Raw genomic sequence first — 26,671 nt, 5'->3', positions numbered from 1 at the left:
TTTTATTATGTTTTAACATTGTAATGAAAGCATTGTTCCATTATTTCCTCTGGCACACACACACACACACACACACACACACACACACACACACACACACACACACACTATAATCTTTATTGCGTTGTATTGATCAGTTCATCTTCCAAACCCACTCCTTAAAATTACTTATTGTGCAACACTGGTGAAAGTGGTGCAATGTATACACTGAGTAGATGTCAACCTACCAGTGAATATATGAAGATATTTATCAATATCAGTCGCCTGTTTATTGAAGAGACAGCAAAGTACATCAAAATAATACCTACTTGCAATTTAGTCTCTGGGAATACATAATGCAGTTCTACAACTGGAGAAGAATAACACAGTGAAATAATCACAAACATTTCAATCTGGCCCCTTTTAGCTAACCTTACAGCAGTGGAATTTGTTGTGCATACCACATAACCTGTGAGTGTACCTAAGAGTTCCACACAAGAAAGGTGAATGGCAGTTACAACACACACAGGCTGATCTCACCCCACTCAACTTCACTTGCACATTCATTAGTAATATTTACCAGGATCATTTTGACAGTTGGTTGGGTATACAACTGAAGTGAAATGATCAGAACAAAGAAGCAGCAACAAAAATATTCTCTATTTGAAAGACATAGCAGATGCATTATGCACTTTCTTTAACAAAGTAACAGACAGGAATCAAGGTGAATAATCTATGTATTTCTCAGTGATATAGACACTATTAGATATCAACTTTTTTAGTTCTTTCTAAATAAATCTTATGTTGAGTATTTCTGCAGACAATATATTGATGATTATTTTCAGTTGATGTAACATACCTTTTATGTTTTTCTTTGTATAGAAATCATTCCTACTTGTTTTCATTTCTGTCTTTCATGTACAGGGAATGTAAGCAGAATCGACCCATTTCCAATATGCACCTCAGATCTTGCTCTTCCTTTATATTCAAATAGGACAATAATACATCAGCCTGCTAAGTTAGAGGAGCTTTCAGACATATTTGCTGATTTTGCGGATGAGTTTATATCACAAAGGTACTCTTTTGTTATAATACAGATGGAAAATAACTGTTTATGTACATTTACTTAATAATATTGTGCCTCTCACATATATGTACACTTATGTAATAATATTGTGCCTCTATTATGAAACCATATTATTGTGCCTCTCATACAGTGGAGACATAAAAATTACTTCCTGCTGAAATGATATTTGAAATGACAGATCAAAGGTGGAAGATATTTTTTTATTCATTGTAAATTACGGCCTACTATCTTGGTAATTAAAACAGCCTATTTAATCAAGTACATCATCTTAAGATATATGTCTAAAATGTTAATTATTGTTTGCCACATTTTACTATTAAATGCAATTAGCAAAGAATTGGTGATTAATATGACTAGGTGGTGTAATAGGAGCAGTCACTATTGATAACCCCTCCCCACAAATTTTCTTGTAGGCTGTTAGAGTCTACCCACCTACAGAATTTGGAATCAATGACCTTTCATCAGTAACATTACCAGATGCCAAGTTTGTTTTGTTTGCTGATGATACAAACATTGCAATAAATAGCAAATCAAGTGTAGTCTTAGAAAGATAAGCCAATAAAATATTTGTGGACATTAATCACTGGTTCCTAGCCAATTCTTTGTCACTAAACTTTGAAAAAACACACTACATGCAGTTCAGAACTTGTAAGGGGTATCCCAAGAGTATATGTCTGACATACGATGACAAGAAGATAGAAGAAGTGGACAGTGTTAAATTCTTGGGATTACAGCTTGATAATAAATTCAACTGGGAGGAGCACACCACAGAACTGCTGAAGTGTCTTAACAAATCTCTGTTTGCAATGCGAATTTTGTCAGACATAGGGGATATAAAAATGAAAAAGCTGGCATACTATGCTTACTTTCATTCCATAATGTCATATGGGATTATTTTTTGTGGTAATTCATCAAGCCAAGCTAAAGTTTTTCGGGCACAAAAACGTGCAGTAAGAATTATATGTGGTGTGAACTCAAGAACATCCTGCAGAAGCCTGTTTAGGGAACTAGGGATACTAACTACAGCTTCCCAATATATTTATTCCTTAATGAAATTTGTCATTAAAAATATATCACTTTTTCAAACCAACAGCTCAATTCATGGAATCAATACTAGAAATAAGAATAATCTTCACAAGGATTTAAAGTCACTTAGTCTTGTACAAAAAGGTGTGCATTATTCAGGAACACACATTTTCAATAACTTGCCAGCAGCCATAAAAAGCTTAACAACCAATGAAATTCAGTTTAAGAGAAGCCTAAAGGATTTATTGGTGGCCAATTCCTTCTACTCCATTGATGAATTTCTTAGTAAAACCAACTGATTTGTATATAAGTACAACATAACTTCTGCACAATTTCAGTGCAGTAATGTGTTCACTGAAAATTTGTGTGTGTGTGTGTGTGTGTGTGTGTGTGTGTGTGTGTGTGTGTGTGGTTGTGTGTAAGTATAATCTAACTTCTGCACCATTTCAGTGCAGTAATGTGTTCATTGTAAATAAGTATTACAGTAGTTGTATTACATGTTTATTACCTTATAAATAAATAAAAAACTTTTTTATTTTAAATTCAGTGCATTAGTATTTGTAAAATGACTCTTAGTGTTCATTAAAAAAATGACGATCATTCCACTTGGGACCTGTGGAATGGTACATTAGCTTATTTGTTTTAGTTGTAAATATTTGTCATGTATTGTTGTTTTTCTAACATGTTCCACATCCTGGAGGACCTCCTCACTACGGATCAATTGGAATGAAAGTAAATCTAATCTAATCTAATCTAATCTGAAGAGATGCTTCTTTGTGTAGAAACCAAAAAATTTTCACCAAAGGTGTCACAGTGACATTAAAGTATCTCCTGTACAACAATGATTATCACAATTATTTCTATATGTGTCAGTTATGTTTATAGCAGTAGTTTCACTGAGTACTTTGTCCCTTAAGATTTGCATATGTCCGTCCCTGTGTCTCAACACATTATCCACCATTGTTACTGCTCATCCCCAGATTCATTTTTTTTCCTGTGAAATGCAGCTGTGTTTCTTTTTAGTTAAGTGGAATATAGTATTGTGCTGGTTCATTCACAACAAGTCTCTAGTGGCTGGCGTTAGTCTTATCATCGTCTTCATTTTTGTGCGCCTTTGATGTTGGGCAAATTCTGGAAGTTCATTCTGAAGATGGAATGATAGCACTTATATCTCATGTGTGATTACTTCTAATGCATTAAAGATTTCAGTTAATTTGTCTTACAATTTGCATGCATGTAGGGCATCTGCTACGATAAGTTCAGCTCGTTCATTTATTTATGCATTCATCATATTGTATAGACTCCATAATGTACAAGAATCTTCCAGATTATGGTAAAAGTCATGGAAAGACAAAAGAAACTACTCTTAGAGATTAAATCTCCCAGTTATATTAATAATAAGCTGTCTTCAAAGCTAAGATTGTATGTATTTAAATAGGGTAAATTTAACATATTTAAATTAACACAAAAGCTACTACTTTGGAAACATTGCTAGTTTCTCATTTATATGAATGAGGTGCTATTTATCTACATTGGATACTAGATGATCTGATAGAGTGTTTCTGGCAGATGTGCTGTTAATTCCTGTCTCAGTTGATGCCATAACAGAATCTAGAGTAATTTACTTAGGGCACATGAAAGACACAACTGCTCAAAAAGTCACCATTTAGCGAATAATGCTATCAAGTACAAGAACTAGTCATGGAAGGTGACCACAATTTAACAAACGTAATATGTCACAGGAGTAACCACTCAGCCACTGAACATTGCTGGTTGCAAGAGCAATAACTGAAATCACAGTACACAATAAGTTACTCAAGTGACCTTTGCAAACAGTGATGTACCCTATTACTCAAGTGACCACTAATGACACTACACAATATGTCACTCTGATGACCAATGGCATCATGTCACCATCACAAAAGGCATCTAGAACTAACAGAAACATGGACACTCAACTATCGAGTAGTACAATAGATGTTGCTGTGGTCATGCTACCATTATCCATTGCAAGTCCAGGGTGTCCATTTGTGCTGTCTACTGTTTTGCTTAGCCTGGAAAGTCAGGAGACACCAATTCAAAACAATGGCTCATTGAAGATTGATACAAACTGGTGATTCTTTCTTTTATGAGACCTTTGTAAAGATTTTGTTGAACTTCTGTGAACAAACTACTTCACAGGAGCTACACTGTCATAAAATATTTCTTCATGTTGGTAGTTAATTTTAATACTGGCAGTGAGCAAATTCCTTGAAAAGAAAGAAAAATGGAAACAATCTTGGGTAAAACCATAGATAGTGAGAAGAGCTCGAAGTGTTCACTGCGATTAGCTCCATGAGGTACAGAGAGAGTACATAAAGAACAATGAAATCATTTGAGAATGGGTGAATAAAGATTTCAATGTGCCATTATGAAAGTCCCCCCACCTCAATATTTGCGAACAAGATACACATTTAAGAAATGTCATTACTTAATTTCATTCATCATAACTAATGTTTTTGAAAGGCTTGTAACTGTCTCGTTCATGATCAACATAATGAAACACTGCATTAATAAGTATATTTTCATGTTTATAATAGAAGGAAACATTCCACGAAGGAAAAATATGCCTAAAAACAAAGATGATGTGACTTACCAAATGAAAGTGCTGGCAGGTCGATAGACACACAAACGAACACAAACATACACACAAAATTCAAGCTTTCGCAACAAACTGTTGCCTCATCAGGAAAGAGGGAAGGAGAGGGAAAGACGAAAGGATGTGGGTTTTAAGGGAGAGGGTAAGGAGTCATTCCAGTCCTGGGAGCGGAAAGACTTACCTTAGGGGGAAAAAAGGACGGGTATACACTCGCACACACACACATATCCATCCACACATATACAGACGTCTGTATATGTGTGGATGGATATGTGTGTGTGTGCGAGTGTATACCCGTCCTTTTTTCCCCCTAAGGTAAGTCTTTCCGCTCCCGGGACTGGAATGACTCCTTACCCTCTCCCTTAAAACCCACATCCTTTCGTCTTTCCCTCTCCTTCCCTCTTTCCTGATGAGACAACAGTTTGTTGCGAAAGCTTGAATTTTGTGTGTATGTTTGTGTTCGTTTGTGTGTCTATCGACCTGCCAGCACTTTCATTTGGTAAGTCACATCATCTTTGTTTTTAGGTATATTTTCATGTTTAACATGATGTCTTCTGTGAAGTTATTCTTATTATCAAGCATGAATATTTATATAGGTATTTTGTAATGCTTATATGTGTAACTGTTCCCATATTCCTCTCTTTTTAAACCATGAATGCAATTTCTGCCAAAGATTGTCTCATGGTTAGGTTAAGATTCTTAGCAATAGGTGAAAGCTATACCAACTTGCAATATAGAACTCAAACCCCACAGTGTACCATGTCATGTATTATTCCAGAAACACATGAACCAAAATATAAATTACTTTAGGAGGAATTTCTGAAGGTGGCAGTTAGGATATTTAGAATATAAATAAACACATCTGTTTCACTTATGTATCCTACTTTTATTGACACTTGACATCCCACATCACAATCGACTCCTTAGTCCATTTAATTTCTTCCGTACATCATCCACAGTGCAGTCACTTCCACACAGCTGATTGCTGCACATATTTCTTTACAACATTCTAATTGCCTGTAGTGGTTTTTGTAGTGAAAATGCTTTGTGTTATCAAGAATTTTGTATTTTTCATACTTTGCAATGGTCACTGTGGTGGTGGTCACATACCAAATAGATTTTGATGTCATTTTATAGGTTAACGCACTACAGCAAGTGAAGTGACACATATACATTAGTGAACTGAAGGCTTTTAAAGACATTGAATTACAACAAATCATAAGAAAGAGTGACATGTTTGTGACAAATCTTCAGTGTACCATTGTTTTGAACTGCCTTCTCCCACTGTCCTGAGCAGTGATACAAGGGTTAAAGTTGGGCAATTCTCCTAGGTTTTCCTTTGTAATGGAACATTTGAAAATGGAGTTAAGCGTTCAATTTTCAAATGTTCCATTACAAAGGAAAACCTAGGAGAATTGCCCAAATTTAATCCTCATATCACTGAAAATATAAATGAAATAAGTATTAGTGTCAATGGTGTTGAGAAACAGCTGAACAAAGTTTCAGGGCCTGATGGAATCCCTGTCAGATTCTATACTGAATTTGTGGCAGAGTTAGCCCCTCTTCTAACTATAATCTATCGTAGATCCCTTGAACAGGAAACTGTACCCAGTTCTTGGAAAAAAGCACAGGTCATATCCATCTACAAGAAGGGTAGTAGAACTCTGCCCTATTTCAATCCCCATCTCATTCACTATGCAATGGACAATAACTTTGATGCCAGTAACAGCTTTTACATACGACCAGAATTTCTTTTGGTCTTGTGGAATAAAATTTGACAATTTTTCTGCTGTGCTAGTTACTGAAGACAGCAAGCGTTGCTATCTTGCAAACCAAATGCATTTCATTCAACATCTCTCTATCTCTAGGCCTAAGCTTTGTTTTACACCTGTTATGCAGTAATCTCTCTTTCTTTAGAGATGTCTTTACAGTGACTGTATACCATGGAGGTTCCCTCCCATTATGAGCTGTTCTACTAAATACATATCTATCCAGTGCATGGTCAACTATTCTTCTCTGTGTGCTCCTCCCCTGTCCTGAAACTTACAAGTTCCTCATTGAGATATGACCCTAATGATTTTTATCTAGTTTACTGAACATATATATCTTTCTGCTTGTTTTAGTTCTCCTTCAACCTTTGGTAATCATTTTTGCCACAACTCTGTCATAGTCACTAATACCAGTTTTGATGTGGATGTCTTCAAAGAGGTCAGGTCTATTTGTTGCCATTAAATCCAATATATTTTCATCATGAATAGGGTGTCTAACTATCTGTTCTAGGTAGTTTTCAGAGAAAGCATTTAGTAATGTTTTACAGGATGTCTTATCATGCCCAACACTAACAAAACTGTAATTGTTTCAATTAATTGTTGGTGGGTGATACAAGGATCTAATTATCATTTTATGGAACTGGGAGATATTATCCACTCGGTGGAACTGGCATGTTGAGCAACAGTTGTTAGTATGCTGGGAGACACATGTGATGGTTTGTTGTTGATAAATGTCATAAAGTTCCTGGCCTCCAACTGGGTGAAAGTAGCATATCCCTCCATTTTTGTTGTGTAGGCAAAGCTTCTTTGAAAAGAAGTTCAACAGTTGCCAGGAACCACTGAAGTCTTGCTCTAACACTATGCCTAAGGTATGCTAGTTGGCACTGAATACCAGTGTCAGCCAGGTGTGATGTGCTGTGTGAGTCAGAAGTGCAGCATTAGCAAGGCTGTTCTTGGCTGCAGTTAAAGCAGTGTCCATTTGGTCTATCTAAGGGACAGGGTGGTTGTCTCTTGTGTTGGGACCAGCAAGGGTGTCTGTCAGCAGTTCTTGGAGGGAAGCTGTGCCAGGGGGATGGTGGGAGATGAAGTTCAGCATTCTGAGGAACCAACAGAGTTCTTGGAAGGTTTGTGGGTGCATAATTTCCTGAACTTTCTGAAATTTTTCAGAAAGGGGAATCTGCACAAATCTGGTGGTCCAGAAATGTCACTTGGAAGGCACCAAAGATGCATTTGGAGGGATTAATGATAACTGCAAAATTGTTGGGCCATTGAAACACTGCTCTCAACTGGTCATGATGTCATTGATGTGAAAAAGAAAATACCACTATGTCATCAATATAGGCCGAGAATAAGGGCAAGTCACACAGCATGGTGTCGATGAATCACTTCCATTCTTGTGCAGCATTTTGAAGCGCAAATGTCATGAAAAGCAAATCAAAGAGACAAAAGGACATGGTTGTAGCTGTCTTCAGTCTATTTTCTGTGGCAACTGGTGTCTGGATGAATGCCTCTGTGAAGTCGAGGATTCTATACACTGAGGCATGGTTGAAGTCATGGAGGTTTGGGACTGGATATCTGTTCATGTTGGTGTGTGCGGTAAGAGCATGATAGTCACTGCAGGGTACAAGGATGAGTTCTTCTTTGGTACAAGGTGGAGATGAGAGAACTATATGCTAAATGATACGATCCTGAAGCATAATCTTGAATGTCGTTAGCAGCAGCAAATCATTCCGATGCAATGCATTGTGGTCTGCCTAAAACCAGAGGGCCAGGCATGGTGCTGATGTGATAGACTTGCTGTGATGTATCTCTTGTGTTTCTCCAGATGAGAACGCAGTGGCTGGTAAATCGCCGAAAAAGTCCTCGTGCTGCCCTGTATCAACAGCATGAATAAGCTTTGGTGTTTAATTTTGCATAACATTGCAGAACCTCATGGGTGAGTGACAAGAACCCTTGTCAATAAGAGTTAAGAGCAGAACCAGCAGTGGTTTGGGAGGGGGGTGGGGCAAAATGTGCAAAGAAATCAGCACCCCTTACTGAAATGTGACATCTGTGATGGTGACTTCCCAGCTGGACATCCAGTATGGGCTTAGGTCTTATTACATTGGGTGGCCACCATAGGTGGTAATACATGAGTTTTTGGCAGCTGACAGCTAATATGGTGTTGATGGTCAATACCCAGGGAATACCGCACAACAGCAGACGCACAGGTTGAGGCCAATGTCTACATTGAAATGCTGGACAGACTTTGTGTCTAAGATGAAAAAGTGCTTCAAGGCAGTGTGACATCTGTGCACGCTCACTCACAGATGCCACTGGTGTCTGGGTGGTTGCACCATGAGTGGCAGTGAGAAGCCTACTCACCAAATATGTGATAGTACCAACACATAATGGATTGGTCTTTAGGACACTGATGATGATGGCTGCATTGGCAAAGACATGGTAGTGTGGGAACAGCAGCTGGTCATGCACAGACAGCAGATATTTGTGCATTGAGAACTTTTATCTAGGCCAAAAGTACCTGGAATTCCTGGCTGATCACAGTGACAGCCAAAGTATTGCAGTCCACTGTGTTGGTATACAATGTAGCTGTCATGTCAGAGGCAGCTATATAAGTGACAACATGAACTGTGCCAGAAGATGGAGCTGCAGTGAGGGTCTCAGCCACAGTGTCAGTGAGTAGTTGTCGGAGTGGAAGTGCCTGCTAAGTTGTGAGGGTTGCACATGCCTGGCTAGGCAGACAGTTCAGCTATGGGGGTAGTGTAGGGGCTGTGACAGCTTCCCATCACCAGTGTCATCACCAGTATTCAGCTAATGTACAGTCTCAGATGGGGACACAGGGAGGCAGCATATGAGCTCCTTCTTCGGGTACTGTTATGGCTTAGTACATATTGGCACAGTTAGCATGTCAGTGGTATCGCACTTGGTCATCCTGGCTGACAATATAAGCGTACTACGTATGCTTTTATGTTGAGCCACTGCAATGAAAGCTGGCCTCAGCCTGCACAAACCAGAGAGCTGACCACATGGGTCAGAAAGCTGGTCATCAAATGGTGGCATGGGAGACCAGAATGTAATTTGTTGGGCAGTGATGAGGCTCTAATGTCAGCAGCAGCAGTGCAGTCTGTAGGAACTGTCTCATAAGAGATAATTGTGATCTACCTGCACACACAGTAATTGATCTGTAGCAGCTCAGAAATTTCCAGTTTTGGTTAATTTACAGAGAGTACATGAAAAGACACAGCAGCTCATACAGTCAACATTTATTGAATAACTAATCACAGAAGGTAACCACATTACAAACACCATCTGTTGCACAGGTGACCACTTAAGTAACAGTACAGGGCCTGTCACAGGAGCAACCACACAAACTTTTATCTTTTTTCTCACAATACATAATTCTACATACATTGACAATGTCAACAAACTAAATATCAGAGCATTATTTGTGTGTGCATAGAGAAATTTTTAACATTGGTCTGCAATTAAATAATTCAAACAGTAGGAAAATAATTTATTCCTTAAAAAACAGTTGGTTTTCCATGCTGTTTAGTACTATACTTATTTTAGGGCACAATTGTTGCACGTTTCTGTTTGTTACTTTAGTGTCTTCTTTCACTACCATAATTTTTTGGACAGTATACGTGGCAAAATCTATGAGGCTATTAAAATTATTAAATACGCTTTTACAAGATATCCTGTGTTTCACTTTCATTGCATCATCAAAACTCACTGCTGCAGTATGAAGGCCCCTTTCATATAGGTCCCACCTTACAGTACTATTCCATAATCCAAAATACAGAGTCATTAGGGTCTCAGAATTAAAATATGGTGGACATTTTTTCCAAACGTGCTCAACCTCCTGCTTCTACAAAAACAGTCATCTATGTATAAACCCGAAACTTTACATCATGAATCTCATTGTAGCAGTTTCACCTGCTTAATTTATTTTGTGTGTTGTTTGTCCTTGGTATCAATGTACTGTAGTGCTTCTGCCTCCTTTTGTTTCTTCGTTTGTTGTCCTTGGTGTCGACATACTGCATTGCTACACTGGCTGAAAAATGGCGTCTGTAATTCTGACACTGAATACTGTTAATAATGTAGGCGACAGGTGCACAGTTGGGTTTCACAGTACTTTAATTTCACTGCTCACAACCCCCTAATAATACACAGTTATATGGCCAGTGCACTATTGTTCAACTTTCGATAAGCCTCATTAATAGTTAGCAAGCAAACCTCCATGTACTGCTACAATGATTTCCTGTTGAACATCTACGAGCAGTAAAACCTAACCACAAAGTTCACAATTCTTGAAGAACAGAAAGGTACATATGGAGCAGATACTGTTATTGTTTTTACACATGGTCTAATCGTTTAACATTTATTCCACAGTTAATTTGAAGCATTGTTGTTGTTCTAATCAACACAGGTTTCTTATCTGAATCTCGGACATGGGCTGACTGTCTCATGACCAAAAATCGGGCCCTTATATATCATCACAATAAAGTTAAATTTACAGAAATTACAATTAAACTTAACTCAATAAATTAACTGTATACGTAAAAAAATTCCGTCTTTTTACCAGTTTCTTCTACTACAAGAGTTAGGCCGAATTACTTGTTTAAATCATGAAATTAACAAATGTAGTTATGCAAACAATACTTCTGACAAAACTGTTAATTACTTTGGAATTAATTAAGGGCTGGCTTTGCTATATATGTCAACAATAAAATTTAAGTTACAAAACAATTACTGATTTCACCCTATAACTAGGAATAGTCAAACCAAATTAGAAAATCAATTACATACATAAAACTGAGCACAAAATCAGATCTGGTGTTCTGTTCTTTGAAAATGAGGGCCAACCTTTCTCTTTTTTGGAAATGCAGATTATATTCATATGTGTTAATGGTCATTAGTTCAACAATGAACAAAGCAAATTTAAGTAGGCAGATAGCAAAACAAGAGAGGAATTTAAAATATACCAGCTTGCTTCATCACATCATCATTCACAGTAATTGGTCTTTTTTGGCGATCTAGTTCAAACTGAATATTATTTGGTTTCCTAGATTAATTTTTAAATTTTCAGTTAGTTAATGAGAATGTTAATTTCAGTAAAGTTTTGAATCTCTTCAATAAGGCTGAGCACACTCTTGGTACAACAGACAATAAATGTGTCATCAGCATAAATAGTTATCAGATTGAGATTTTCACTCTACAGTGGAGTGTGTGCTGATATGAAACTTCCTGGCAGACTAAAACTGTGTGCCCAACCGAGACTCGAACTCGGGACCTTTGCCTTTCGCGGGCAAGTGCTCTACCATCTGAGCTACCGAAGCACGACTCACGCCCAGTCCTCACAGCTTTACTTTTGCCAGTATCTCGTCTCCTACCTTCCAAACTTTACAGAAGCTCTCCTGCAAACCTTGCAGAACTAGCACTCCTGAAAGAAAGGATACTGCGGAGACATGACTTAGCCACAGCCTGGGGGATGTTTCCAGAATGAGATTCTCATTCGTCCTCTGTTAGAATATTGCTGCGCGGTGTGGGATCCTTACCAGGTGGGATTGACGGAGGACATTGAAAGGGTGCAAAAAGGGCAGCTCATTTTGTATTATCATGTAATAGGGGAGAGAGTGTGGCAGATATGATACGCGAGTTGGGATGGAAGTCATTAAAGCAAAGACGTTTTTCGTCGCAGCGAGATCTATTTACGAAATTTCGGTCACCAACTTTCTCTTCCGAATGCGAAAATATTTTGTTGAGCCCAACCTACATAGGTAGGAATGATCATCAAAATAAAATAAGAGAAATCAGAGCTCGAACAGAAAGGTTTAGGTGTTCGTTTTTCCCGCGCACTGTTCGGGAGTGGAATGGTAGGGAGATAGTATGATTGTGGTTCGGTGAACCCTCTGCCAAGCACTTAAATGTGAATTGCAAAGTAGTCATGTAGATGTAGATGTAGATAACACATTGCCAAGGTGCACACCCCTTCCCCTTGGCTGCATTCAGCACCCTGAATTTTTGTTGACAATGAGATGGCTCATTGCAAGTTTATAATACTGCATGATGGTGCCATTCACCAGCACTATAGCCCCCCTACTTGGGCCCTCACAGAGTGTTGGCCAGGGCAGAAAGTACTATGGACATTTTATGACCTCACCATCCACCTGCACAGCAACACCATCTGTGTGTTGGCACACCATCCTTCTAACTGTGATGAGGTTACTGCATCACATGTGACACTTCTGCATTCATTCCAGATTCCCTCAGATGCAGACCAAGATCACATCACTGCCAGAATTCATGGCAGTGGGTGTCTCACCATCTCTGTGCCTGTTCACCCAGTCCATCCGACAACTCCATTCCCATGTGTAGGCCATCATCTTTGTCCTCTCTAGGGTCCACGAGCACAATAACAGTGATCTGCTGAGAAAAGGTCCAGCAATGCCCTACTTTGGAACCTGCCACGACATGAATAGTCATGTAAGCTTGCCCTCACAGTAGAGCAGAACTGATGGGCTGCCTCCCATCTCGACTCCAACATGCTCTGTGGCATCACTAGCAATTCCCTTCCATCATTTTCCACACTACTGATTTGGGGGGGGGGGGGGGGGGGAGCAGTGTCCATTTGTGGTGATCATCAATAGCAATGAAACAGTGTTTAACCAGTGAAGCGTGTTGCTCTGCATGAACACTGTGCTTTGGTTTTCTGTCTGGGTGATATGCACACCTGTTATTGTTTGTGTAGTTCAGTGAATAAAGTCAGTTGCAATGAAGTGTTGAAGTATTCCCAACTATTCTGTTACTGATAGGACAGTGAATATTATCGCATGTTCATCATGAGTGGGGTTCTGAACTACCTGTTCTAGTTAGATTTCAGAGAAGGCATTTAGTAATGTTTCACAGGATTTCTTTTCACATCCAGCACAAACAAAACTATAATTATCCCAGTTGACTGCTGGATGATTAAAGTCTCCTCTGTTGATTACAGTATGACTCAAAAACTTATGTACAAGAGCACTAAGGTTTTCTCTAAAGTTTTCGGTTACATCAGGAAGCAAGTCTGGCAGTCACTGGAAGTATCCAATTACAGTTTTATGCCCACCTCTGATACTGAGTCTTGTTCAAACAATCTTACATGCAAGTTCAATTTTGGTATCATTGGATTTGAGTTTCATATCTAGTGTGACAAATACATCACCTCCGCTTATCATTACCCTATCCTACTTACATGTAGTTAAAATTTCCTCAGAGATCTCACAGCTGTCAACTTCAAGTTTTAACTGGCTTTGTGTACCTAGTTTTATGTCAGCTTTGCAGGTTTTGAGGAGTGCTCAAACCCTGACTCTCTGTAGTAAATACTTTGGCAGTTAATGACTAGGATTTTAATAGTCTCACTTGTGGGTGACATTTCTTTGGATCTTACTCTGATATTCCAGGTCCCCTACATGTACCATTGGAAAGTCACATAGTTTAAAAAAACCGCACACTTGGATGTCAGCCCATAATGTGTAGTGCATGTGTGACCCATTCAGGGGGATCTCCCTACAGTTCTCAACCCTATGGCACAAGTCTAGCTCCAAACTGCAAGCTTTGCAGAAACTCTGCGCACAAGGCCTGTCCTATGAACCTTCTCTGCCAGTCCATGGAATGATCCAAGTATGACCTCAGAGCCCAGACCACATGCATCATTTTTTCCTATGTGCACCACAATCTACAGTTGGTTGTACTCTGTTCCCTCAATGGATACTGGGATAGTCTTTTCAACATACCAAATGAGGCCCTTAGGCATACACTCTGGGTGTTGCTTCATGGCCATTTCTTTGAAGTCTCTGGTTCAATCCCTCCACTCACCACACTTTGCAGTTGGTTGCGCCCTTTTCCCATCAATGATGTGCCTGGTGTTTTTCCAGAGTGCTGTTGCCATTTCCCTATGGGGTGCTATTATTCGCTATATGTTTGAACTGCTGACAATTAATGGATCCCTACCCTTTTGCATTTGCCTTCCCCTGATGTAGGACAAAGTGGTTTCCCAGGTGAAGAAAGTCCCACTGGCCCAGTTTCAGTGGAAGACAGAACCTCAAACCTATTGGTTAGGGGGACATATTTGGTCCTCCCTGCTCTCTGGTACCTGTCTATCCTGTACAGGATGTCTATACCTACCATTGACATACCACTCATAGTCAAATGGATGAGTGATGATAGATCCTGTATTTCCTGCAGATGAGACATTATCCACAAGAAAGGATAGTACTGTAGATACCTTTGATACCTTTGGTATATGTTTCTTGATTTCCTTCCCAAAACACCCATTCGTAGCAGCTTTCAATAACTTGACAGTAGTCAGAGCAATTACAAACAACATCTAACTCATCCCTGGCCTGAGAACAGCATACACTGTAGAACTACATTGTACCTCATGCAGTATTCCATAGAACAGTGAAGGAATACCAGTATTACCAGTAGCCTTTTAGAGCTGAAGCAATTCACAGACAAAACATATTATCTATAATGACAACAGAAAAACTTAGTATAAATTTTACTGTTTCTCTGTAATGTTTTTCAGGTTATGATCACTGACAAATTCAACAATGGTATCAGTTTCAATGAATGTAGACAATATAAACCCCTGTTAAATGAGAAAACTAACATGACCCAATATGTTAGTCATTTACAGTAACTGTAAATCAGAAATGCTGATTTACTACTACTTCCAAATTTTTTTCAAAAATGTACATTTATTACTTTAATATACACTGAAATTTGGCATGAATTATTCTTTGAATGGCAGTACTACTAATAAAATTTAATAGAGCACAAAAGTTAATTATAACTCATGCTACAGTACAAAATAATAAAATACATTTTTCATGACACAGTTTGTGAGAATTACAATATGTCATGACACACTCATCATACAATCAACACACAAAAAAATGTGTTTTAAGGCATAGCAGAGTTTATTCTGTTCCATGCTCGTGTTAACTTTAAAGCCATAGGTGAGGACAGCCTTATCCAAAGACTTCCACTAGGCCTTGTGTATTTGTCTAGTTTTTCCTATTACCTTCATTGTCTAATCTCTCAAAAGTAACCAAGTCATCTATTGTATTCCTATTCCCCGTTTCACTTGTTTAATGTTCCCTTTGAAACTCTCAACAATTTCTGGTTGTTTCAGGTTATCCAGATCCGGTCTTCTTAATTTCCTACCTTTTTGCAGGTTCTTCATTTGATAATCAGCATCTCATAGTCGAGTCCACATCTTCTCATGAAAATGTTTTTCAGCTTAAAATCTGGCTTCTAAATCTTTGTCTTACCATTATATAATCATTCTGAAAACTCCAATCTCTTCCATATGTATAACCTTCCTCCATGGTTATCAGATCAAATATTAGCAATAATTAAGTTGTGCTCAGTGTAATATTTTAACAGATGACCTCCCTTTTCCTTCTTTTTGCCTGGTCCATGATCTCCTATTATTTTTTGTACCCTTATTTTCCCCAGTATAGAATTCCAGTCCCCATTTAAAATTAAATTATTGTGTCCTTAATCTAACAAGTAACTTCTTTTATCTCGTCATACATTTTTTCCAAACTCCTCAGCATTTCATTAACTAAACAATGGAAAATACAGGATGGAATCTAACAATATTATGAAAAAGATAACAGAGATGCTATGTCACATATAGGCACAAAAAAAGATTGTCACAAAATAAGCTTTCGGCCAACACGGCCCTTGTCAAAAATAAATGACGGACACACACACACACACACACACACACTTTGACAAAGGCCTTTTTGGCTGAAAGCTTATTTTGTGACAGTCTTTTTGTTGTGCCTAACTGCAACTCAACATCTTCGCTATATGGTGAGTAACAACTATCCTTCTCACAATACTGCTGCATCTTATTAATTAATAGAGATGTATATTTATATAACTTTGGTCATTTAGTGTCTTCTTTTCTATACTGGCTATAATAATACATTCACTTTTTGTTCATAATACTGGCACAGTTACCATTAATATTAAAAACTATTTGTGTGAACAATTATTGAAGCAGTGTAGCAGTTTGTAACAAATTATTGTGAAATACTTTAAAATTTACTTTCTTTGTCTTGGTTTAAGAATGCATAAAAACTTCCATAACGTTTCTGAAATTTCAGTGCGGAGCCTTTCTTCTTATATGCTGCTCTGCAACATGTTCATGTGCCATTGGCACATGGACCCATGTTTGACAACATTACTGGGAAAGGAACATTTGCTGACACTTTACTGGAAATGGACTGGCTTGTTGGGAGGGTTGTCCAAGCTGCTATGAATCATAGCAGAAACACTTTGGTCTGGATATTAAGTAAGTTCTTTCATCCACTCTGCAGAACTTAATGATATGTTGCTGTTATTTGGGTGTAACGTTTTATGCACTTTAAAAGTTTGATGTTTTCCATTTACCAATTTTTTTCACACTGAGAGATTAAACTGTATATCAAAATATGAACCAGAGTAAATATGTGCTACATACACTAGAAAACTCACATAGTTAAAAAAATCAAACACTATGGTTAACCCTAATATATTCACAGTTTTGAAATGAAAACCCACATATTAATTTTTATGAAAAAATTATTTAACTGCTTCATTAGAACTCACCTGGGAGGACACCCAGAAATTTTTAAGAAAATAATGATGATCCTAGCTTCATTCAAAACCTACTTTCACATGTTTTCAAAGTATTCTTCCACAACTGTGTGTACTTTTGCTCTCAGTGAAGGCACTCATTATACTTCTTGGGAACTTCAGTTAAAAACCTCTGTAGGCAGAATAATTACTTCTGGGATCTGAAAATCATCCCCATGTTTATTTTACTTTTTGGTATGAAAAAATATAAAATGAGACAATGTTGAACTGTAGATTGGATACAAAAATGCTGAGACTGGGCCTGCTGAAGAAATACTTATTTTTTCGCCACCCAGTGAACATGTGCACTTTCATGGTGAAAAAACTTTTCATGTTAAGCTCCCCATTAGTCACTTACTTTTGATTTTTCGAAACACTTAATACAAAGACATACTCCTTTGATGTGATATGTGGATAATAAGCTTCCTTCTTTTGGCGAAGTTGTGGCAATGTATTCTTTTGGAACAAAGAATATCTTTTCCATTCTTTAGGCAACACTGCTAACTGCACTTTTAGTGGATAACGATCAGTGAGAAAGTTTTAAGTACATAACTCCATCATATTCTCAGGATTAAATTGGTAAAACTATGCTTTTTCATCACTCGCAATGTGGAATATAGATGGTTATCTGGAATTAAGCTTTTTAAATTATTTGTTAAAAAATATGAATGTTAAATGTTCTCTTACTAGGTCACCTTACATGATATTCACTAATGGTAAACTTTTCTTACAAGAAAAATCTGATAAAAGATCTTAGGGAAGCCAGTAATCCCTTGAATCTTATCAGTGCACTAAATGTACTAGTCTGTGCAGAGGGATCCAATTATCTCATTCTCCAAAAAAACTTGTTTCTTCAGTAGCATCACAATGACTGACTTCCATGTTCAAGACAATTTGTTTCATTTGTTTTCATTGTACCAATCAAAGGAGAAATACTCCCATTGTCAGGTACTATGACTCTATACAGTTACTGGCAGCAAATAACATGAATTCATAAAAATCCCATCATGAAGTAGAGACTTCAGGAATATGGAATGATTCAGGTTGTACATTAATGGTCAGAAGCAGCCACTGTGAGCTTGTTCTGTGAAGTATAGAAAAAAACTAATGTTAATCTATTTGTACTGATGATTATAAAAAACACTGATAGATTGCTTTTTGCATGTATATTATAAATAAAAGGAACTACTTCGAAAATAGAAACTACTGTTCCTCCTCTTACACTACTCAGAGCCTGTTTTTATCTACTTATTCATAAAAAGCATTTATGAAACTAGACTGATTTCAGTGACCAGTATACTCTGCTAAAGCTAAAAACGTGTTTAATATGAACAATAGTGTTGACTGAAATTCACGTTCCCAAGTCCAAACATTCTCATAAATCATAGGAGAGGCTAAGAAACTACGATTTCAAATATCTGAAGATTTCCAGTTTCCTGTTTGATGTCTTCCATCAACCTGTTGATGGCTTTTGCACCAGAACATTAAACCCCATTCTGAGCCCTCGACAGGGATGCAGTCCATATGGAAATTATTTTTGCTTCTAGTATTGTGGAGGTCATATGGCTCCACAAATGAAGGGGAGGTGGGGAGAGTGGAGACAGCAGAGGAAGCACTTGCCCACACATGGGATCTGGGATGTAGACTACAGAAACATGGCAACCAGTGTATATGTTTCATACCAACACAAATAAAAAGGCTTATTTGTAATATTAAAGTTGATCTAGATCTCTAAAAGTTTGGTATGTACTGCATTATGTGGAAATGTGGCAAAGCTTAGGTGGGGCAGACTATTACAACAGTCAAGGAGAGATGCAAGCCCCATCAGCAACACGCCCAACTAAACAACCAAACATATTTTAAATGAAAAGACTGACCTAAAAGACAAAACAATTGTTGAAAATTTCACTAGTATTTTTTTTAGTAACAACACATTTCTTTGTTGTATTAATAGAGATAATACAAATCAGAAGTAGAATTACTTACATATTCTGTGATACATGACAAATAATAATCTTTGCATGTACATTAATTGACTGTTGTAAAAAATACCTTATGCTGACTGCATTTATATACATATAGAGCATATAACCATATTATTACACAATTATTTTGAAATATTATCACTGACATTGACTAAAAAGCATTACATACAAGGGAAGTCACATTACAATGATACGAAAAATCACATACTCATAAAACACCACTGTATACAGTAAGTAATGTATTACAAGAAAGGTGTGTCTTTTGTAGTACAGACACTGCCCAAAATTAGAGCAGTAAAATAAACTACTACCATTAAGCAGCTTATGTCAAACAATGAGTTATTAATATCACATCTTTACAGTTTGAGTTATCAGTGAGGACTGCCTCAAATATAATCATGAAATGAAATATGATTAGACAACTGTCAAGGTGCAAATGCGATTCTGAGACAGCATAGTTAAGGAAGCTGTCAAAATGAAGATATCAGAAAACCTAATTAACAGGGATGGAGGTTTCAGTGTAAACAAGGATTGGGTTTGAAACAAAGCATGTTTCATTCAACCAGTTAATGTGCTACAGAGAACACTCATTACTGTGTTATTACACAGATGTACTGTATCAAACGAGGGACAATGTGGTGTAATTTTTTTCACTTAAAGGAAGTTTTTTCAGAAGATATCAAGATTTGAAGATATCGTAAAGTCATCACCATACAAAATTACAAGCATCAAAATTGAAACCAAGTAACTTTGTAGACCATTTGTCCATAATTCTGGGAAAGTGATTAGTTCAGCTCAAATGTCCATAATTCAAAAGTTATTAATAATTAAGATAAAATTTCAAGATGCAAACTGCTTTATAACTTGAAATATTTTTAAATTCTGTTTTGATAATATTGTAGCCAAAACTTTTCTGGCCACCGTGATGTTCTCATATTTCATATATATTTAGATTCATAAAGGAAATGTTTACAATTTAAACTTTTGTGAAATAAGTTATAATTAGTAGCTCTCTTAGAACCCAGAGAATTTTATTGAACATGAAAGTTATGGTATCATTATGATACAAAAAGTAGCATCTCATTTTTCTGTAAAACACAAGGATACAAAACACTGTGCACATGAAGTAAGTGATCTTTAAAAATTGGAATGGTTACCTCTTTTGTATAATTAGTTATTGCAGCATTCTCTTGTAAAGTACAAAGCCAAAGAGTGAAATTATAAATAACAATTGTCAGACATGAGTAGGGAGGAGGTAGTGGTAGTTAACTGAAATTCAGGTCCAGTCTAGTACAGTTATAGTCAGTCAAGAGCATGGGCTATGCTGAAAGCCTATGTGAAGTGTACTGTGCAGAGATACTATCTGAATGAGCAGAACTATGGTCAGTAGTGCAAAAATCATATAGTACTAGGTAGAGGCAACTTTAACCTACCAAGTATAGACTGGGATTTGTATGGATTCATTGCGTGAGAAAGGGGAGGGGGGGGTGGGGTTACAGACAGACAGCCATGTGAAGTACTTTCTAACACATTTTCTGAAAACCATCTTGAGCAGCTAATTCATCAGCCCACATACAATGCAAATATCTTAGACCCTGTAGTTACAAATAGGCCGGACATGAATGACAACGTCAGTATAGAGATGGGGATTAGTGGTCATGATGTCATTATAGCAGCTACAGGTTCAAAAAGTTAATAAATCAGGCAAGAAGGCTAGGACAGTTTTTCTGCTAGAAAGAGCAGATAAAAAGCTGTTAACATCTCACTTTGGCAGTGAACTGATATCACTTAGTTCCAGTAAGAGGAATGTAGGGAATTATGGGCAAAGTTTGAACTGATTGTAAATCATGGACTGGATAGTTATGTGCCTATTAAGAGGATTAAGGATGGAAAAGCCCCACCATTGTTTAATAAATAAATTCAGAAAATGCTGAGGAAGCAGAGGCTGTCACTCTCAGTTCAAAAGAGAATGCACAAATAATGACAAGCAAAGATTGGTAGAGATTTGCATGTCTTTGAAAACATCTATGTGCAAAGCATGTAACAACTACCACCATCATACCATAGCATCTGGCATAGAATACGAGAAAATTCAGGTCCTACGTAAAATTGCCAAGTGGGTCTAAGGCTTTCATCCAGTCGCTTGTTGACCAGTCTGGTGTGGCAGTTGAAGACAGCAAAACGAAAGCCAAAGTTTTCAATTTTGCTTTCAACAAGTCGTTTATGCAGGAGAACCATACAAACACACCATCATTTCACCATCAGACAGACTCCCGTATGGATGATATAGTAATAAGCATCCCTGGCATAGAGAAACAACTGAAAGATTTGAAAGTAAATAAACGGCAAGGTCCTTTTTACAATGAGTACTCTATGGCATTGGCCCCTTACCTACCTTGCATTTTTTGTGAATCTCCCATCCAGCATAAAGTCCCAAATGACTGGAAAAAAGCACAGGTGACTCCATTATATAAGAAGGATAAAACTATGGACACTCAAAATTACAGACCAAAATCCCTAACTTCGGTTTGCTGCAGGATCCCTGAACATTACTTTAGTTTGAATATAATAACCTTTTTCGAGGCTGAGAAACTTATGTCCACAAATCAGCATGGTTTTAGAAAGCATCACTCATGCGAAACTCATCTTTCCCTTTTTTTCACATGATATTCTGTGAACTATGGATGAAGTCCATAGATTCCATGTTTCTAGATTTCAAGAAAGCAGGGTCCCATTGCAGGCTGTATGAGCATATAGAATAGGTTCACAGATATGTGAGTGGCTCAAAGACTTTCTAAGTTATAGAACACAATATGTTATCATTGATGGCGAATGTTCTTCAGAGACAAGCACTTCCTCAAGAAAGCATGATAAGACCACTGTTGTTCTCTATATACATAAATGATTTGGCAGAAAGGTTGGGCAGCAATTTTCAGATGTTTGCTGATGATGCTGTGGTGAACAGTACGTTGCTGAAGTTGAGTGACTGTAGGAGGATACAAGATGACTTAGACAAAATTTCTAGTTGGTCTGATGAATGGCAGCTAGCTATAATTGTGGAAAAATGTAAGCTAATGCAGATGAGTAGGAACACCAAACCCATAATGTTCAGATACAGTGTTAGTAGTGTCCTGCTTGACACAGTCACATTGTTTAAATATCTGGACATAACACTGCAAAGCAGTATGAAATGGGACAAGCATGTGAGGACCGTGTTAGGGAAGGTGAATGGTTAACTTCAGTTATTTGGAGAATTTTAGGAAAGTGTAGTTCATCCATATCTATAAAGGAGCCTACATGTAAGATGCTAGTGTGACATATTTTTAAGAAATGCTTTAGTGTTTAGGTTCCACACCTAGTCAGATTAAAGGATGACATCAGAACAGTTCAGAGGCAGGCTACTCAAGTTATTAACAGTAGGTTCAAGCAACACATAAGTATTATGGAGAAGCTTCAAGAACTCAAATGGGAATCCCTGGAGGGAAGGCGATGTTCTTTTTGAGGAACACTGTTGAGAAAATACAGAGAACTGGTATTTGGAACTGAATGCAGAATGATTCTACTGCCGCCAACATACATTTTGTCTAAGGATCAGGAACATAAGATGCAAGAAATTAGGGCTCATGTGGAGGCATATAGACAGTTACTTTTCCCTTGCTCTGTTTGCTTGTGGAACAGGAAGGAGAATGACTAGTAGTAGTACAGGGTACCATCCGCCATGTGCTGTATGGCGACTTACAGAGTATCCCTGTAGATGTAGATGTAATGTACTGACAATGATGAGTGAGAAAAATTGTATACTGAACTGTCAACCTTGCATGTATATGTAAACAACCTGTGAGCAGTTATTATGGTGTATGTATTTCAAGACTGTCTGTAGTATGAAAAGAATAGATTGCTACCCACCACATTGTGGAGATGTTGAGTCACAGATAGGCACAACAAAAAGACTGTCAAACAAATAAGCTTTCAGCCAAAAAAGCCTTCTTCCAATTAAACAACATAGACACACACACTCACAAAAATGCAACTCACATGCACCAGAGCATTTTCTCTGGTTGCCTCAGCAGCTAAAGGCAGTAGGCATGTGTGTCTGTGTATGTTGCCTAATTTGGAAGAAGGCTTATTTGGCCGTAAGCTTACTTGACAGTCTTTTTGTTATGCCTATCTGCCATTCAACCCTCTGCTATATGGTGAGTAACACTGTATCTTTTTCACAATATTGTCATTAGTCCATCTTGTATTTTCCACTGTTTTATTTCAAGACTGTGTTAGTGATTATAATCTGGAATCATAAAACAGTATTTGGTTATTGAGATAGAAACTTAACATCATAAGAAAGACACTCTACAAATCATATAGTGGAGATGCTGAATTTAGATAGGCACAATAAAAAGACTGTCACAAATAAAGCTTTTGGCCATTAAGGCCTTCATCAACAATAGATGTAGACACACACACACACACACACACACACACACACACACACACACACACACACACAACCACAGTCTCAAGCAACTGAAACCACACTGCAAGCAGCAGCACCAGTGCATGATGGGAGTAGTGACTGGGTGGGAGTAAAGAGGAGGGGAGATGGAGCGATAGTATGGTGGACATGGTGGACAGTTAAGTGCTGCAGATTAGACAGAGGGCAGAGAAAGGTGGGGAGGGGGGAGATGTAGTAGAAAAGGAGAGAAGTAAAAAAGACTGAGTGTGATGGTGGAATGACAGCTTTGTAGTGCTGGAATGGAAACAGAGAAGGGGCTGGATGGGTGAGGACAGTGACTAACAAAGGTTTAGGCCAGGAAGGTTAAGGGAATGTAGGATTTGTTGCAGGAAAAGTTCCCACCTGCACAGCTCAGAAAAGCTGGTGTTGATGGGAAGGATCCATATGGAACAGGCTGTAAAGCAGTCATTGAAATGAAGGATGTCATGTTTGGCAGTGTATTCAGCAACAGGGTGGTCCCCTTGTTTCTTGGCCACAGTTTGTCGCTGGCCATTCATGTAGATAGACCGCTTGTTCATTGTAATGCCCACATAGAACACAGCACAGTGGTTGCAGCTTAGCTAGTAGATCACATGACTAGTTTCACAGGTAGCCCTGCCTTTGATAGGGTAGGTGATGTTCATGACCAGAATGGAGTAGGTAGTGGTGGGAGGATGTATAGGACAGGTCTTGCATCTAGGTCTATAACAGGGTTATGGGCCATGAGATGAGCAGTTCGGAGCAATCAAGGCATTACCTACAAACAAATCCAGGCTACGGCTATGGGCACCCGCATGGCGCCACCCTACAACAACCTATTCATGGACTATCTAGAGGAATCCTTCCTAAAAACCCAGACTCCTAAACCCCTACCTGGTTCAGATTCACTGATATCTTTGTGATCTGGATTGAGGGTGAGGTCATCCTATCCACATTCCTCCAGAACCTCAACAACTTCTCCCCTTTTGCTTCACGTGGTTCTACTGAACCCAACAAGCCATCTTCCTAGATGTTGACCTTCACATCAAAGATGGCTACATCAGTACATCTATACCAAACCTACTAACCACCAGCAATATCTCCACTTTGACAGCTACCACCCATTCCATACCAAACAGTCCCTTCTGTGGTCATTGCATCTGCAGTGATGAGTGGTCCCACTCGAAATATACTGAAGGTCTCACTGAAGCCTTCACAGACCGTAATTATCTTCTCAACCTTGTACAAAAACAAATCTCCCATGCCTTATCTTTCCAGTCTCCCACCACCTCCCACCATCTGACCACAGAGGAGCATTCCCCTCATAACTCAGTACCATCCAGGACTGAAGCAACTGAATTACATTCTCCGCCAGGGCTTTGACTACCTTTCATCGTGCCCTGAAAAGAGAAATGTCCTGCCCACTATCCTACCCACCCCTCTCACATTGGTATTCCGCTAACTTACACAATATACTCTTCCATCCTGACACAATCCCTGCTCCCAACCCCTTACCTCATGGCTCATACCCCTGTCCCATACATCCTCCCAGTCAAAGGCAGGGCCACCTGTGAAACTAGTCATGTGATCTACAAGCTAAGCTGCAACCACTGTCCTGCATTATACGGAGGCATGACAACCAAGTGGTCTGTCAACATGAATGGCCAGCAATAAACTGTGGCCAAGAAACAAGTGGACCATCCTGTTGCTGAACACACTGCCAAACAAGATATCCTTCATTTCAATGACTGTTTCACAGCCTGTGCCATATGGATCCTTCCCATGAACACCAGCTTTTCTGAGCTGCGCAGGTGGGAACTTTCCCTGCAATATATCCTACATTCCCGTAACCTTCCTGGCTTAAACTCAATGTGCAGTTTCAGCTCTCTGAGGCTGCAGATGTGTGTGCAATTTGTGCTTGCATGAGTGTGTGTGTGCGTGTGTGTATGTGTGTCTACTGCTGACAAAGGCCTTAATGGCCAAAAGCTATGGTTGTCTGAATCTTTTTATTGTGCCTATTGCGGCTCAGCATCTCCACTATATGGTGAGTAGCAACTTTCCTTCTCTCATATTGTTACATTCCATCCTGGATTTTTCATTGTTTGATTTTTGTCTATCTTACATTTCTTATTATATTATTGGCTTGTTTGTACTACACTGGTTACTCAAATATTAAAAATATTACATTTTTGTATGTCATTAATGTGATTAATAATATATTTTTATCATTCTGTAAGAGCCCAGACATGCATTTTGGATCTTAAAAAGTGTATAGATAGCTTTTATGTAAACAAAATTTCAGCAGACATGCATTTTTAAACAAAATTCAGCAAAATACATACCTGGCTCAATCAACTTTTAATAATATTGTCAGGCTCTGCTTAATTTGGGCTGACTGACCTCTGAATAACATTTTCACTTTGAGACTAGAGATTGCGCTGTATTACAATCCTTCATTTATGAATTAGAGTGCTTAATTATCTAGGATGAAGAAGGAACTCATTACACTCCAACAAATAGATGGTGAGGAACAATTAGCACAATAGCAAAATCATTCCTGATCATGAGAATATTTTTGAGACAAAGGTTGCTCATTATTACTGTAACAAGGGGTGACAGTAAGCAAAAATAGAACAAAAAACATGGAACATACAAAAGCATATAAAAATCACACATCAAAGAATAAACAACACATAGAAAAACCATAAGAACATACAAAAACACAGTGGCCCTGGTGGCTGGCTCGGAAGCTCCTTAATGGCTGTGATTACCTTGTCACCACATACACGTGACTCTGCACGACAGAATGCAAATAATGTCTCTGGTTGGTGTGATTCTTGATTGATGGCTGCAACCATGACATACGACATGTGTAGCAGATGCTACATCAGCCTTCTCAGTGGATGCAGTGCATCATCTTGGAAACAGGCATGAAAATGGATGTGGTGGCTAGAACAGGTTGTGCATATTAGTAGGTGCTCTGCACTCGTTGGGTTTTGCACCTACAGTGGAGATTGTGATGCTGGCACTGCCATTGTGGATGGA

General features: G+C 38.2%; 1 protein-coding gene across 1 annotated transcript in view; it reads left to right on the top strand.

The window, feature by feature from the left end:
* Window positions 1-26,671, top strand: part of LOC126147489 (arylsulfatase G-like) — a 110,917-nt gene that overhangs the window by 46,363 nt on the left and 37,883 nt on the right. The window contains exons 5-6 of the mRNA XM_049915698.1: window positions 904-1,054; window positions 16,663-16,850. Coding sequence (XP_049771655.1) covers window positions 904-1,054; window positions 16,663-16,850 — 339 coding nt within the window. The remainder of the gene's footprint in view (window positions 1-903; window positions 1,055-16,662; window positions 16,851-26,671) is intronic.

The sequence above is a fragment of the Schistocerca cancellata genome, chromosome 2 (assembly GCF_023864275.1).
Source record: "Schistocerca cancellata isolate TAMUIC-IGC-003103 chromosome 2, iqSchCanc2.1, whole genome shotgun sequence".
Classification (NCBI taxonomy): domain Eukaryota; kingdom Metazoa; phylum Arthropoda; class Insecta; order Orthoptera; family Acrididae; genus Schistocerca; species Schistocerca cancellata.
The sequence above is the reverse complement of the archived record's forward strand: the minus strand, read 5'-3'. Positions and strand labels throughout refer to the sequence as shown.